This window comes from Daphnia carinata, chromosome 4 (genome assembly GCF_022539665.2).
Source record: "Daphnia carinata strain CSIRO-1 chromosome 4, CSIRO_AGI_Dcar_HiC_V3, whole genome shotgun sequence".
NCBI classification, from domain to species: Eukaryota; Metazoa; Arthropoda; class Branchiopoda; order Diplostraca; family Daphniidae; genus Daphnia; species Daphnia carinata.
This window is the reverse complement of record NC_081334.1, coordinates 1223243-1238099: the sequence shown is the minus strand read 5'-3', so window position 1 is coordinate 1238099 and position 14857 is coordinate 1223243. Positions and strand designations below refer to the sequence as shown.

Genomic DNA, 14857 nt, shown 5'->3' with positions numbered 1-14857 from the left:
TGTATGATCACAGCGTCGACAACCATCAACTATTGTAAGCAGAATTGGCAGTGACGAAAAAGGTCGTTGTACACGAAAACGCCTATCAAACAAAAATACTTATATTAATTATGAGGCGTGTTCCTAACAAGTCGTGTTTTATTTCTTTATGTAGTTCGTGCAAAAACTAACGCGAACGTATTGCGAGCACTCGCAATAAAAGACTCGCGAATCATAGTTGGCAACATTTACGTCACACACTTTATTAACTGGTACTTGCTTACGAAAGTATTTGTGCTTGTAAGTTTTGGCTGAAAAACACTGACCAAAACCAGATGACGCGAAGATAATGCCAGTAATATTGACAGTAAACACTTATCCGCGAAAGAGCATTTACATTTTTTTTTTTGCGTTTTAATAAAGAAAAGGCTAAAGTGAAACCACCGCGATGGCTTATAACGAAGATTATGTCGTAAAACATCCCTTTAACTGAACACTCTCTCGAACCAGCAGAATCTGATCAACGTAGATTGCTTTGAACCCGTTTTATTTGTGTAGCTTCTGTATTTCTTAAGTTTGTTTGTACAAAAGATATAGATCAATCGATCGGTAGTTAAAGGGTGGTGGGAGGCTAGGCCATAGGGAAACATAGGAAAGTTTTGCCAGTTCCCGTTTTTCATTTGTTTAGATGCATAATTCTCTTGTAGTAGCTCAACTACAGTAAGCTTATTACTATGATTTCAGATTTTGTTATCCCTGACAGTTGAAACAACTTTGAGGAACTGTAGGATTGCGCAGCCTATTTGCCGTATTTTAGGAGAAATAGCTAAACATGCTCTTTATCCTTTGAAGCTGGGCACATTTGAATTTAGTCTAATACGTTAACACCGACGATGAATACTGTTGAAAAGGCTGCTTTACTTAGAAATCGGGATGCCATTGTTCAAAATGTTGACTTCACTTATATAAAAGATAAACTTTTGGCTTATGGAGTACTAAGTGTCCAAGAGGTGCAAGATGTAGATTGTGAGGTATGGACTATTTCAATTTTAATTCATTTTGTTAACTGTAATATTGAAGCATTCCTAACTTTGCAATCATGTCATATAGAAAACTAAATCAGCCAAAGTGCGTAGATTGTTGGATATTCTACCTGAAATAGGGGTGAAAGAGACCTTTATAACTTTTGTTAAAATTTTGGAAGAAGACTATGATTGGATAGCTGAAAGATTAAGTGAGTGTAACAACCGGGACAGTCCAGATGCGGCAAGTCACTTGAACAGTGATCCATTTGCTGCTCCGGACAGCTTGCAGCACTCACTAATTCAATGTGGGATCCCATTCCCGCCACCACATCTCATACCTCGTCACACAAAAGTGTGTTTAGCTTTCTTTAAATCATGTGTTCAACAGTTGATAGATGTTTTAATTGACGATAGGTTGCACAGATCAGAGAATGTCTTAAAGCAATGACGCAAGGTCAATTTGTGGTCATTCATGGTATGGCAGGAGCTGGAAAATCAGTTTTGGCTGCGGAATCCATGAGAGATATGGACCTAATGATTAATACCTTTGGGAATAATGTCTACTGGTTGACAGTTGGCCAAACAGGCACAGATACTTTACTTACCAAAATGCAGGTACAAATTAATAATATTTTATGTTTATTGAAACTACGTGGCAGATTCGTTTGGAAAGTCTTACGTTCATTGGTTTTGTATAATATCGAGTGTAGGCATTGTGCGAGAGACTTGACCACACCGTTCTACCTCCACTGAGCGTTGACCAAGCCACGGAACGTCTTCGCCGCCTTATGACTGATCCTAGTCGGAAAAACAGTTTGATAATACTGGACGATGTTTGGAGAGGTGAAGTGGTCCGTGCCTTTGATTTCGGATGCCGGATATGTAAGAAAAGTACATCTATCAACTTGCTAAGCATGAAATCAATTATTTGCTTTTGTGAAGTGATGACCACCCGAGATGCTTCCGTGACAGACGTTGTTCACGGACGTGTATTGCTGGTGAAAGTTCAAGACGGCTTCACTCAGGAGGAGTCCATGTCTTATTTGGCGAATTGCTTTAATATCTCGGCACAGGAATTGCCAGAACAGGCAAATGATATTTATTTGGAAAGCAAAGGTATTAAATAGCATAAATTTAAAACCATGTTGTCAAGACTTCTTCGTCACGTGTTGGCTTGGTTACAACAGGTTCTCCAATGGTGCTTTCGCTCCTAGCTCCGCTTTTAGCCGATCGCGGAGAATATCAGCGTATCGATGCCCACAGATGGGATCACTACTTGGGAAAATTACGCGACAGGAGATATACTCAATTGAAGCGGCATGGTTCCTACAACTACGAAACCATTAATGAAGCCATTGCCATAAGTTTTGATCACCTTGATCAGGAGACCAGGCGTTCGTTGAATGATTTTGTTATTTTCTTAGACGATGTCAACATTCCAGCTCCGGTAAATTATTAAATCTTGCAAAACGTCCAAGATATTATAAAAAAAAATTTCTTGACAGGTGCTGCAAGTTCTATGGAATTGTAGCCGCTATGAGATGGAAGAACGAATTAGTCTTTTAGTGGCAAATTCGCTGATAGCCCAACACTTCCAGGAACAGTCATCAAATTGTGTTGTTTTGTACGGCATTCACGATCTTCTGTTGGACTACCTCAAATCACATCTGACCGCTGAAGAACAGCGTGACGCCCATCGCAAGCTTATTGATTCATATTTCGCCGAGTGCAACCATTATTTCGGTGCCCTACCAGATGATAATTATTTTTTTTGGTTTTTGGGTTACCACTTGTATAAAGCCGAGTATACTGAGCTTTTTCCACACGTCTACCTCAACCTCTCTTTTATATCTGCCAAATTGCGTGCTACTGGACCCAGTGATCTGCTTAACGACTTCCGCAAGTACAAGGATTACATATCTGAAACTGTAAGTGAGATTGCCCTTTATGCTACGTTTGAATTTACTTAACCTTCTTTGCTTTAAACAGAGTGGAAGAAACAGTCAACGAGTCGAAGACTATACGCATTTTATTCGAACCTGTGGACACATTGTGGTTCAATGCCGTCATTTAGATATCATTCAACTTGCTCTTCAGCAGCCGAAGAACAGCTGCGTATACAACGATGCCCTAGAAATAGCAAAATTGTCCAAGGACAGATTCTATTTGGAATGGTAATTCATAATCTTTATTTTGTACTGGCTCTCAATCATTCTTGTATATTTTTTGTTCTTACCGATTTAGCCGCTCAGTCGGCAGCCAAACAAAAGAAAGCATGGATCAAGTTCTCCGTAGTACCATACTAAATTATGGTCACGTCACCGCAGCTTGCTTTACGCAGGATGGGCAACGTTTGCTCAGCGCAGTCGACGATGGACAAATTCGCGTAAGCTTCTATTTATTTTGCAGACTGCTCGTGTTACACATATCACAATTTGTGTTATATAAATATATATTTTGTTTCCTTTTCTAGATGTGGGACGTTGATTCAGGAAAGGAACTCCACCGTTTCGTGGGACATAACGGCAGCATTCACCAGCTGTCACTGAGCAGGGATGCCAAACGTTTCGTCTCGTCGTCGGCTGACGGATCGGTGAAGGTCTGGGATCTCTCGGCTGTCATCAGCAAACTGGACGGTACCCCACTTGACCATCCATCTTCACCACCCTTTCACCCTCCATGCACAATAGTCATGGGTTCTCATACATTGGTTGCCGGTGGTAAGAGCTGCTTCTGATCTGCCCCTCCGCCGATCTTTTCTGGGTTTCAAACACAATGGATCCCCGAATGAGAATGCTAAGTTGTAGCCCGTCCCACTTCAAATGTCTTTGTTTTACCCCCATAGTCTTACGTTTTCGCACGCTAGCTTAACTCTTTATGCCATTGTGCGTAAGTTCTATAACATAGCTAATATTTGCTTTTGCCATTCTGCGGAAACATTAATATGCTTGGCTAATTCAATCTTCACCGTAAAAAACTGTGATGAGCTCTAGATAACTCCTAGTGGTGGCTGTTGGGAATCGTAATTGATTTCAATGAAAACCTGAATGCACTTTTGATTTTTCTTACAGAAATTGAGCATCGTCCCAACAAAACACCGTCGCCACGGATGCGACAGGATAGGTACGCAATTGATATTTTTTAACTTTTGGTTTCATTTCACGTATTCGTTTCCTAATATCGTTTTATTTTCTACAGTTGGCACAACATGTTCGATGTCGGTGATCGCCTCGTGAATGATAACAGTTTGAAGACCTATACAGGACATACAAACGAGGTTTTGGGAGCGAGATTTTCTGAAAATGGTGCACTAGTAGTTTCTTGCGGTCTAGATAACACAGCGCGCGTAAGCATTCGCTTCGCTATTTCTCCATTTTTTTGTACATCAAGTAATAATTGTTTGTTTTCCATCATTATGTAGATATGGCTCAGTACCGCGTGTATGGAGCTCGGCGTATTGGATCATCCCGAACCGGTCACCACGTGTTGCTTTTCAGACTGTGGGTTTTTTGTTGCCACAGGATGCACTGATTCAACCATTCGTCTGTGGAACGGAAATGTGTCTTTGTATACGTGCGTGGCGTCCTTCCACACACAAAATTCCAGCTCCAGAATTCTGTTTATTTCTTTCTTGTCAGGTAAATATCCCCATAGGCTTTTAATATCTATGGTCATATATCATCGTTCAACTTATGTGATTGCAGATACATCATTGCTCTCTGTTTCGGATACGGAAATTCTACGGTTTGACTGGACATTATCCTCAGACGAAGAGGGAGAGTCTGATTCCTTTGGCTACGTCACCAACTCTCTTGCCAATGCCAATAGCAATTGCTGTTATAACTGCGCCACCGTAAGTGATGACAGACAGCTCTTAGCTGTGTCAACGTCCAAAGATAACATACTTCTTTACAACATCGATTCAACTGAACAGATCTTCGAATATGTTGGACATACTGGGTAAATATTTGATCTCGTTAGCGAAACTTCATGCAGTTTTAATGAATATTATTCTTTCTGCTTTGTAGAACTGTCAATACTCTACATTTCTCTCCCAGCACAAACAATGATGAGCCACCGAAATGGTTGCTCTCTGGCTCTGCTGACAAAACTCTGAAAGTGTGGAATGTCGCAGACGTTGAAAGAGTTGAATGCTCTTTATCGTGCACTGCCTTCCATGCAGTGTGTCCTCCAGATCAATCAAGTGACTTTCTGATTGCCACTGTTGGATCGGATAACCACATTCAGGTATGTCTTTAAAAATACAACATGCTCTACTACTTTCTTCAGAGTAATTTCAATTCTTGTATCTTAGGTTGTGAGTGGATCGAGTTGTGAAACATTGCTCACTACGAATGATGTAGAGTCGAGTAAGGATCAAGTAGAAATGTGCGTGTTATCACACAGAGCTTCCATGATGGCCTGGTCCACTTTAAGTGGTTTAGTGAAGCTGATGTCGCTTGACAAGAAAGAAGTTAAAACACTCGGGCATCACTCCGACGCCAGAGTGACGTTGCTGAAATTCAGTCCGTCTGATATTCTGCTTTTGACGGTCAGTTCTGAGGGCTGTATTAAGGTATGGATTGAAAATATCTCTTATATATTTCCGTGTAAAAACTTGTTTGTATTTTTTCCTGACGATTGATTATTTAGATCTGGAAACCGAAGAATGAGACTTTTACTATTACGGGTCCTCGAAAAGGCGTCACTGATTGTTTTTTTATCGAGTCTGACGAAAAAACACTTATGGTGTGTGGAGCTGATGGAAGCATAAGACTGTGGAGCATCGACAATGGCCATCCAATCAGCCTAATCTTGGACAATGCTGGTTTGAACTTGACCTGCGTCGACCGTGCCTACAATCGACAGTGGTTGGCCCAGGGAACCATCACTGAAGGAGTTCGCATCGTACACATTCCTTTGGATGCAGAGCCGGTAATTTTCTATTATTCTAAAACGAATTATTCCATCCAGAATGAGGCTTAATTTCTTGTATTTTTGCATGATTTTATAGCGCTCCAGTAAACCTGTAAAAAATAACAAAGGTTTTCGGCATCCAAATCGGCTTGGACATCAGCTTGTGCCAGTGCGAGTATGTCGCTTCGCCAATCATGTTCAATTAATAGCGATTGGCTACGACAACGGAATAATCGAAGTATGTACATTTCCCTTTTTATCTCCTCAGTCAGGTTGGACTAACATCTTACGTTTCTCGTGCAACAGATTTTTGATTACCTGCGCAACACATTACAAGCTACGCTGGAAGCGCATCAGTCATGGGTTCGTGATCTGCAATGGTGTCAAAACTCTCCGTTCTTCCAACTAGTGTCTTTGGGTGACCGCATCGCGTGGTGGGACTTCAGTTCGTCTCGTTTTGGAACGTCTACCTCTAGTGTACGTAACCCGACGCACTCCAACAGGAGCAACCATTTGGCTGGAGGTATGGGCTTCCCTTTAACGCCCATTACTCCGGGCTCCTCTTTCTCTTCCACGTCTTCCTTTTCTTCCTCACGTTTCATTAGCACTGGCACCACGCAATCATCGCACTTCGATGGCTTAGTTCAGACGGTGGAATTTCAAACCAGAGGTCGCTACGCCTCCAAACTTTTCGTTTCGTGTGACGGCCGTGCTCTCGTCACCGTGTCCGACTCTGGTATCCTATACATTCTCCATCAACTATCGCAACATTGAAATAACGCGCTCAAAAAACAATCAAAGAAGTCACCCCATTTTTCATTATAAATCGTTTATTGTTACAACTTTCAAACACGTATCCAATGAATTCGATTTTTCCGATGTCGCGTTTTGTTTTTCGCAAAATAATTGAATGGCACGAGACAGCAACGTTGTTCGCACAACGAAAAAAAAATAGAGTAGAAAGAAGGACAGTTTAACATATTGGTACATTGAAACTAACGATTTTGGGGACGTTAACGCGTTCCCGCTGTGCATCGTCGCTGCGAAATCCCGAGATTCCCGTTCACGTTGTCGTTGTGCATTGTTGCCACTAGATGACTCTTGAGACACTTTTTTTTTTTTTTTTTTCACCGCAGCAATTTAAGCGAACCTATAGTTTTTAAGATCGATGGAAGGATTAAGATTGCGAAGCGTTTTCTTATCAATACTCAATCCAAAATCTGAAAAATTTTCTTCCCCCCATGTCTGCCCAATTTCAATTCTGTTCAAAATTAACATTAAGGATCTGAGTCGTAACTACGTGACTGTTCGGGATCTTTCCATTTGTGATGACCATTATGGTTACATTGTTTTCCCGATCTTTGCCTCAAAAATACTAGTTTTGTGTGATAACTATCTTACATTCATTCTTACTCATTCCTAAATGATCTTATAATACATCCGTTTTTTTCATAGTTTCTCTTGCGTTCACCGCTTGAAACGTCTTAGCCAAACAGCCATCTTTGCGCTCGGTAGGGGAAAGGGCAACATTTTTTTTTTTTTTGCTATTGATTAGCACGTAAGTGGATAAGGCTTCAATCACATTAATGGTCTCTCTTTTAAGCGGCCTGGGGCTTGCCCTTATCCTGTATAAGCGTGGAGAAATAATTGCGTCAGCATTCTGAAACTCACTCGCTCTTGATGTAATGAAGTGGATGCCGCGGAGCTTCTAATCCCGAGGCTGGTGCGGAGCTCTGCTCCAAGACGCGAACGAAATCTCCCGTCACCTGCTGAAGTGGCGCCGGTTTGAAGCAGCACTTTGGCGAACAAAAGAGAGACTGTGCTGCGCATCGGCATTCGCGGCAAACGTCGGTGGCCACACCTGTTAACCGGCAATTCAAACTTCGTTAGCACGCAACTAAAATGCATTTCACCGTTTCACGCCTCATCTGCAAATCTTTTTAGAATCGACCACCTCCATCAGAAACCATCTGTTTACGGCCTCATAAATAATTTAAAGACGACCACAAGGACGACTTTCGTTCAAAACTTTCCTTTTCTTTTCTTTTCTTTTCTTTTTTGCGACGCGAAATGTTTTGGAAGTACCCGTCTATTTATCTTGTGAGAGTTGCCTTACCGACCGCAAACTCACCGATTACTTCGCCGAGTTGATAATGAATGCCAAGAATGGTGCAGCCGCGATCCTCTTCTTCGTGGTGGTCGTGGTGATGGTGGTGATGATTGCCACTTGCCACGTCGTTGATCGATCGCTTTGAGCGGATTTGCCTTTCGACCAAACGAATCACGAATTCTTGGTCGAAGTTCAACGGGAATTCTTCTTGGATGTTATGCGGTAACATCGTTTCGAGGACGGAGCTAACATCGGCCAGTGACCGACTGAAACGCATTTTATTCTTCATTCCTAACCCGAATTGCGCAGGCTGTTTGTTTGTAACTTCAACAACGGGCCGTCGTTGGGGCGAAATAGAAATGGATTTCTTTTGCGGGACAACAGCCGATGGCAGGGGTGGAGTTAAATGACGGGATGGCGGTTCAATCGGTTGGCGTTCCGGCGGGACGAGATGCCGCGAAGGGGGAACCACCTCCGGCTTTGCGTATGTTTGCACAATTGTCGATGGCTGAGTTAATCGTGGCCGCGGTGATGATGTCGTCGTGGACAGGCTCGTTGTCGTGTAGATTTTCGTTGATGGCAACGATTGCAACGTCGGTTGTTGGCGAACGGCTAGAGGCGGTGCGTAGATCGGGGCTTCACGAGCCTTCTCGGGAATATCTATTTAAGAAACGCGGTCGAAATTTGAATGAAAATCAATGGGCCATCGTTAGCGTCACGTAACCAGTTTTTTTTTTTGGCAGTCTGTTTTCAATTGACGAAATTGATCAATTGTGAAAGTTTCAATTGGCGTTCGTACCGCATATGTAAAGCGAAGGGTTGCAGGTGTCTTGGAAGGCCATCACTTGACATCCGTCTGGAATGTGGGCGCACTGTTTCCAGAAGCAGTCAATCTTGCCGCCGTAACAGATGCAGTAATGACAAGGATGGTCACGTGGCACAGAAGTTTCCGACAAATACGTTTTGCCTCCTACGATGCAACTGCCGGACGATCGATCTGTTTGATTAAAGTAAACAAAAAAAAAAAACGAAAACAAGAATAGGAAAATAAAGATTTTGTGACACAGACAGAAGCACCTAATAACAGTGACACATGTCGTTAGCGCACGGCAGTAGTATATGCGATCATAAGAAGGCTTATTATTTCTCCTGTTTCTAACAAACGATCCTGTCCCTTTTTTTTTTTTTTTTTTTTATTCTTTAATGTCCGCTATGCTTCATTGTATGTAATAACCGGATGTGCTGCTAGGGCTTGTAAAGCCTCTGCGCCAATGGGGGACCCCTAGCCGTTCGGCCTACTTATATCTCTTATGAAGAATGTTATACTGGTCTACATCTAGTTATCTGTGCATGACGTTTTTCTATAGTAGCATAGCTGTCAGTTCAGGAGAAGCCAATTTCGTTTGTTATTTTCTTGTTTTCCTGAAGTATTCTAATGTAATAAAAGGAAACAAACAAAATAACAAGAGAAATCAAAAACTAGTTTTCTATCAAACGAATAGTTGAATGCAAAACAAAAGCGTTATGCTTATGGCTATCACTGCTTTCATTGCAAAATGTTTGCCGACTTACAGTCGATTGGTCTTCCGTCGATCAAACTCGTCCGTCCGTCTCCGAGGGTAGCTGCGGAAAAGCAAGACATCATCAATAAATAACGAAAGGGAAAAAGTCAGATGGGCATGTTGACAGTTGTTAAAAGAAAATCATGTTCGGGCAAAACTTTTGTTGACACAGCGGATGTCCATTAACTTTGCATAACCCCTATGCTCTTTGAAAAAGCGGCCATTCTGGACGAAAAAGGCCGGATGTGCAACGCTATGACAACAAAAGCAAACGATTTGAGTCGTTGTGCGCGCACACAATGCGCAACAGGAAACACACAAAGCTCCAAGTCCTTTTTTATTCCTCTTGAAGTCTGTTTGAAATGTAAAAGAATATCTTTTTTTCTTTCGTGATTTCTGCGAGTTCTTGCGCATTTCTGACGAGGTACACCTGCGTTTGTTTCTCTCGTCCGCTTGAACACGCGATAACGTCGTCATCGTTTCGTGTTTCCCCTGCTTAACCCCGCAAATAATAAGGCAAAACATTTCACACTTTGCTAGTTTTTACGTTCGTTTCCGTGTTTCAATCGAGCATTTTTCGAGATTTCGTTTCATTTCTGCATTTTGAAAAAAAAAAAAAATTCGTACGCCGTACATCTTTGAGATTCAAAGGGCGTTGCTGAATTCGAAACAACGAAGCGGCTGCAACGAAGAGGAAAACAAAAAGGAATTGCATTTAATGAGTCGCTAGATCTTTTCGTGCGACGCTCAGATAAACCGCCAAACAAGTTCTTCAGTCATTTTCGGAAAGCAAAAACAAAAAAAAGGCGGACAACCAACTGATCTTTCTTTTGATGATCATCATTAGTTTTGTTTTGCTACACATTTCCAGGGGCGGAAACAGCTACACCATACAAATAAGAAACCATAGAAAGAAAGAAAAAAAAAACCATAAAAAAACACACACACAAAAGAAAAGACAATCAGAAATATAAATAACAATCAAAACAGGAAAAGAAAAGAAAGAAAAAAACAAATCCCGTCGTGCGTGCCGTACGTGTTTCTTTAAGAAAAAAAAAAAAAGGACGGCTATTAACAGTCCATCCAACTTTCTCTCCCGTCTTTCCAAACTAAGCAGAGAAAGTTGTTGTGATGGGCCCTTATGCGCGCAGTCACGTTTTTCTTCTTCTTCTTCTTATGTATCACATTTTTCAATTCTTTCTATCCGATTTTTTTTTTGTTTTTTTTTCTAATCGAATTCCTGGTCACTCGATTTCTTTTCCCACACGAGCAAATGGTTGCGGCTGAAAACCTGAGTGATGCCCCCATCCATTGGAAAATATTGCCATTTTTCGTTTCGAAAAATAATTGAATTCAATTCCATATTGAGGAGCACATAGCTGAAACTATTTGTGAATTATCCAGTATCCATAAACTCCATGTTCGTCCGTTTGTTGTTATCACTATCGAGTTTATTCGTTTTGGTTTCGCGCCAGTCACCAGCCCCCCCCCCCTCTCTCTGATGGTATAAACTCTCTCGTGTACTGGAAACCGAGTCAACAGTTTTATAGTGTCTACGACCGTGGGCCACACACTATCAAGTGAAAGTTGGAACCCTTTTTTTTTTAAAGAAACAGTTTGAAGATCGATTCCAATGGCATATACCCGTTTGCCCCGTGTGACTGCTGACGTCATAGTCCAAGACAAAGCGTCCTGTCTTTGTAAAACAAATGAACGCGTCATTTCAACACGCTTGGGTTTTGTGTTTCATCTTTTAAACATTGGGGTTTGTTAGGAAAACCGTGAAAAGACAAAAAGATTCCCTTCCCCCCTTAAAAAAAAAATTCCATCCGCTTGAAATTGATGAAGTCGACGCCCGACAATTTTCACCGGACGCTGGAACCTCCTACGCCCCTCCGAAACGTCTTTAAAATAAATCTATATATTTTTTTTTCGAAAAAATTATTTATACATTCCCCATCTCAAGGTCCTAACTCCATTTACGGCCGATGTTATACAGCAGTCCTTCGTCAGGACTGGGCAATTTTGTGTGTTTTGGGCTCAACAGGTCGCCGTGGCCCATTAAGTTTCATCATCTTTCGCAAGAGCGCAACACTCGAGTAAAAATAAAGACGATAGTCCTTGTAACTATACACTAAAAAGGAGGCCCGAAAATCCATTGGCCAACTCGCCTGTGTTTTTTCAAGAAATAGCGTGACGGTACAATTCGCTACGCATTGACGCTTAATACCATACACGTCGCTTGACAATTTCAACCAGTTTACGAAATTGGGCACTACCACCAAGTATGCAACACTCGGCTAAAGTCCATTTCGAAAAATAACGCAGATACGTCACCACCCATCGTGTTGAGAAATTATCATTCCTCCCGCCCTTAAAAAACAACCAGGTTGAAGGTTATCTTCTCTCTTTTTTTTTTTTCAAGGTAATACCTTACCATGTATGGTCATCAGCATACGGATTGAATCTCGACTAACACCCTGCCCTCGAGCTAAGCGAACCAACACCATCGTTAACTAACCCTTGAAAAGTGACGTGCAACATTTTGTTTTTTTTATTTAGATCTTGTTGTGCGTCCCTTTTTTTTATAGGGATCGGGTGTTAAATATAGAAAGAGAAAACTTTCCAACACATCAGACCTGTTGCTTTTCACGCATCGATTACTGAGAGTTTCAAATTTTTGGGACTGTTTTAATTCATCGGGAGAACCGTCATCGCGAAAAAAAAAACGAATGAATTGAAAAAGGGGAACGCGGCAATTCGAATGAAATGCTCGTTCGTTCAAAAATCTAAATTCAAATGCGGAAGGTAAATGAATCAGGGCGATCGAAACATGAAATTCTCTGGAAAAATAATTCAAACTTACCGGCGCGGATGCACGCAATCAAAACGAATCCGAGGAGAAGCATCGGAGCAACCATTTCTTGCTCACCGTATTTCACAGCTTGTTTAGCAAATGAAATTGTTTGAATCTTCTAGGAGCCTCAAATCAATTAAGACTTTTTTTTTTAAATTTTGTCCCGCAATATGAATACAAAAAGAAAAACCCAGAGAGCTCTTGAAAATGACAACCACTCGAGCAGACCAGTGCGATCGCAACTGTCTGACGGAAGGTCTCCTCTGTAGCGTTCGTCCTTTTTCCTTCTTCTTCGTTTCGTCTTGAAGGAAAGTGAAAACGCGAAAATGAACGCTAGCGCTTTAGACGCTAGACAAAAGGGGGACGGTATATACTTGTATAATAGCGTGCGTTATAAGCCCCGACATAGTATATGGCATTGGCCCAATCTCGAAAAAAAAAAAAATCCCACTTTTCAAGAATGGGAAAAGACCCCGTCTTTCAAACTGTTGGCGTCCATATACCTGCCGCCAACATCGTACGGTAGGAGGAGTCGATCCCCCACTCGAGTTCTCTCTTTTGAATAAATTATTTTATTTTTTTTTTAGAAAAGGAGAAAGAAAAGAAAAAAAAAACCGGTCCATACATAGAAAGGTCCCGCCATTGTGCCGGCCTTTATGATTAACTGAGCAAGCTGAGAGAAACCGGGATCGCTTGTTTTACGTACACACACACAATTTTTACAACATTTATCGTCTCGTTGCCTTCTAAGAAGAATAACATATGAGTGGATACATCTCCTTTAACATGCTTTGCAAAATGCATCAGTCGCTTCAGATATTCGCGTTTAGTCACGTAGCTCGAAACATGCGATCTCTTTTGCCCATCGTCTATTCCCAGCTTGTCCTGTTTGGGACTCTTATCTTTAGCGAACATAACAGCTGAAAGTGTTTTCTAGTTCATCCGATGATGCCATGGTTGCTCGTCAAGTGAGCCGAGGAACAAAGCAGGGCGTAAGTGGCTAGCATTCTATCTATTTCTGTCTGATCTCTTATTACAACATACGCAGGCTAGTAGAGTGTGACTGTCCGAAAAAAAAATGGGCGGATGTTACACTAATTGCACACGTCCGTAAACTTGCAATTAAAACTCACCGCCTCGCATAGCGCTCCCCTTTAAAAACGAAAAATATCAAAGGTAACGGCCTCACGATTCTATTCTAACGGTTTGCGCGATCGTTCAATTACACAGTCAGAGAGTACGTCGTCTTTAATGTTTCAACGCAAATGAATGGCTTTTTAGAACTAATTAAATTTCGCATTCAGTTCGGTGGCTTTCGCTTGTTGCTTGTCAATGTACGCGTTCTTCCTGAGAACTGATTAAGATTGAAACAAACCATTTTTTTTTTCGATACGTTCGTTTGTTCATTACAGTGCGTAATGGGACCGCTACCAAAATCATTGGGAAAAAAGGGCAACATCGTGCACGTGCCAAACACAAAGTAACGAGCAAACAAGAGCTCGATCGATATGCCTTTTGTCGTGCTCCGATGATCGTACGAGAAGTTTGTTGTTGAAAAAAAGAAATGACAAACCAAACTGCGTTTTTCTAACAACTCTGCGGCTGAACACGATGTCATCTCGTTGGATTTATGGAAATGGCAGAACATTCGGATTGTGCAGGCGATACGAATGCCCGTGAAGAGAAAAAAGGCACCATCTGGATATTCAAAAACAGCCATTGTGCGCGGCAATATTGAATGCCAACTGTCTGCTATGATGAGCTATTTCATACCCGTTTTCGTTCTACTTTGCATTCCCTCGCTTCTTCTTTTTTTCTCATTACTTTATACCGTGAGCTTTGTGTTTCATCCTTGATTCGATCGATCTCGCCCTTCGCGCAATAACGGCTCGTTGCATCATTCTACCATTTTTTTTATCTACGGTGCGTTGGAAGAATGGATCGCAATGTCATCAGCAATCTAGAAGGCACGACGACATATCCCTGTGCCATTTTTTAAATGCAAACACGACGGCATTATATTTGAAAATCTTTTCAGACCTTGGAACTATACGGCTATATAGTTATACGTGCTTCTAATTAGGAGCCGTTATCACGACACAGGATATCCGGTCCCGAGCCAATGGATGTTGACAACTTACACGAATCCTTGTTTTTTTTTCAATTTTAAAAAGGGGGAATGCACTTTATATGCTTGTAGTTGAAGTAATAACTATGCCAGATGCGCCCAATTGTAAACTCGTGTAAACATATAACGTGAAAACTTTGATAGACGTTAGCACTCTGGCCTCAACTTCTATCACAAAGATAAACTTTCTGGATGCAACCGTGATCGAAACTAAGCTAAACAGAAACTATGTTGCAAGTTAATGTAAAGTTTATACGTCATTTTTAAAGAGCAATGGAT

At 41.5% G+C, this 14857-nt stretch overlaps 2 protein-coding genes across 3 annotated transcripts; one reads left to right on the top strand and one right to left on the bottom strand.

Annotated features, from left to right (window-relative positions):
* The first annotated feature begins 738 nt into the window (after positions 1–738).
* Positions 739–7371, top strand: LOC130695015 (apoptotic protease-activating factor 1-like). Of its 2 annotated transcripts, none has more exons than XM_059495164.1 (19): positions 739–1010; positions 1090–1356; positions 1419–1619; positions 1715–1886; positions 1947–2120; positions 2192–2451; positions 2510–2932; positions 2994–3178; positions 3249–3390; positions 3478–3724; positions 4076–4127; positions 4203–4350; positions 4426–4642; positions 4709–4964; positions 5033–5252; positions 5320–5580; positions 5658–5939; positions 6019–6159; positions 6228–7371. In XM_059495164.1, exons 1-19 carry the CDS (start codon positions 873–875, stop codon positions 6693–6695), a joined length of 4254 nt encoding a protein of 1417 aa, XP_059351147.1. In that variant the 5' UTR covers positions 739–872; the 3' UTR covers positions 6696–7371. The 2 variants fall into 2 exon arrangements, with proteins under 2 accessions (XP_059351147.1, XP_057374110.1); XM_057518127.2 differs by having other exon boundaries at positions 740–1010; positions 3478–3640.
* On the bottom strand, positions 7023–12689 carry LOC130695019 (uncharacterized). Its single transcript, XM_057518132.2, has 6 exons — positions 12460–12689; positions 9604–9654; positions 8831–9028; positions 8053–8691; positions 7593–7782; positions 7023–7071 (listed from the first exon to the last, which is right to left on the bottom strand). The coding sequence occupies exons 1-6, from the start codon at positions 12512–12514 to the stop codon at positions 7062–7064; spliced, it is 1143 nt and encodes a 380-aa protein (XP_057374115.1). The 5' UTR covers positions 12515–12689; the 3' UTR covers positions 7023–7061.
* Between the last annotated feature and the right edge of the window lie 2168 nt (positions 12690–14857).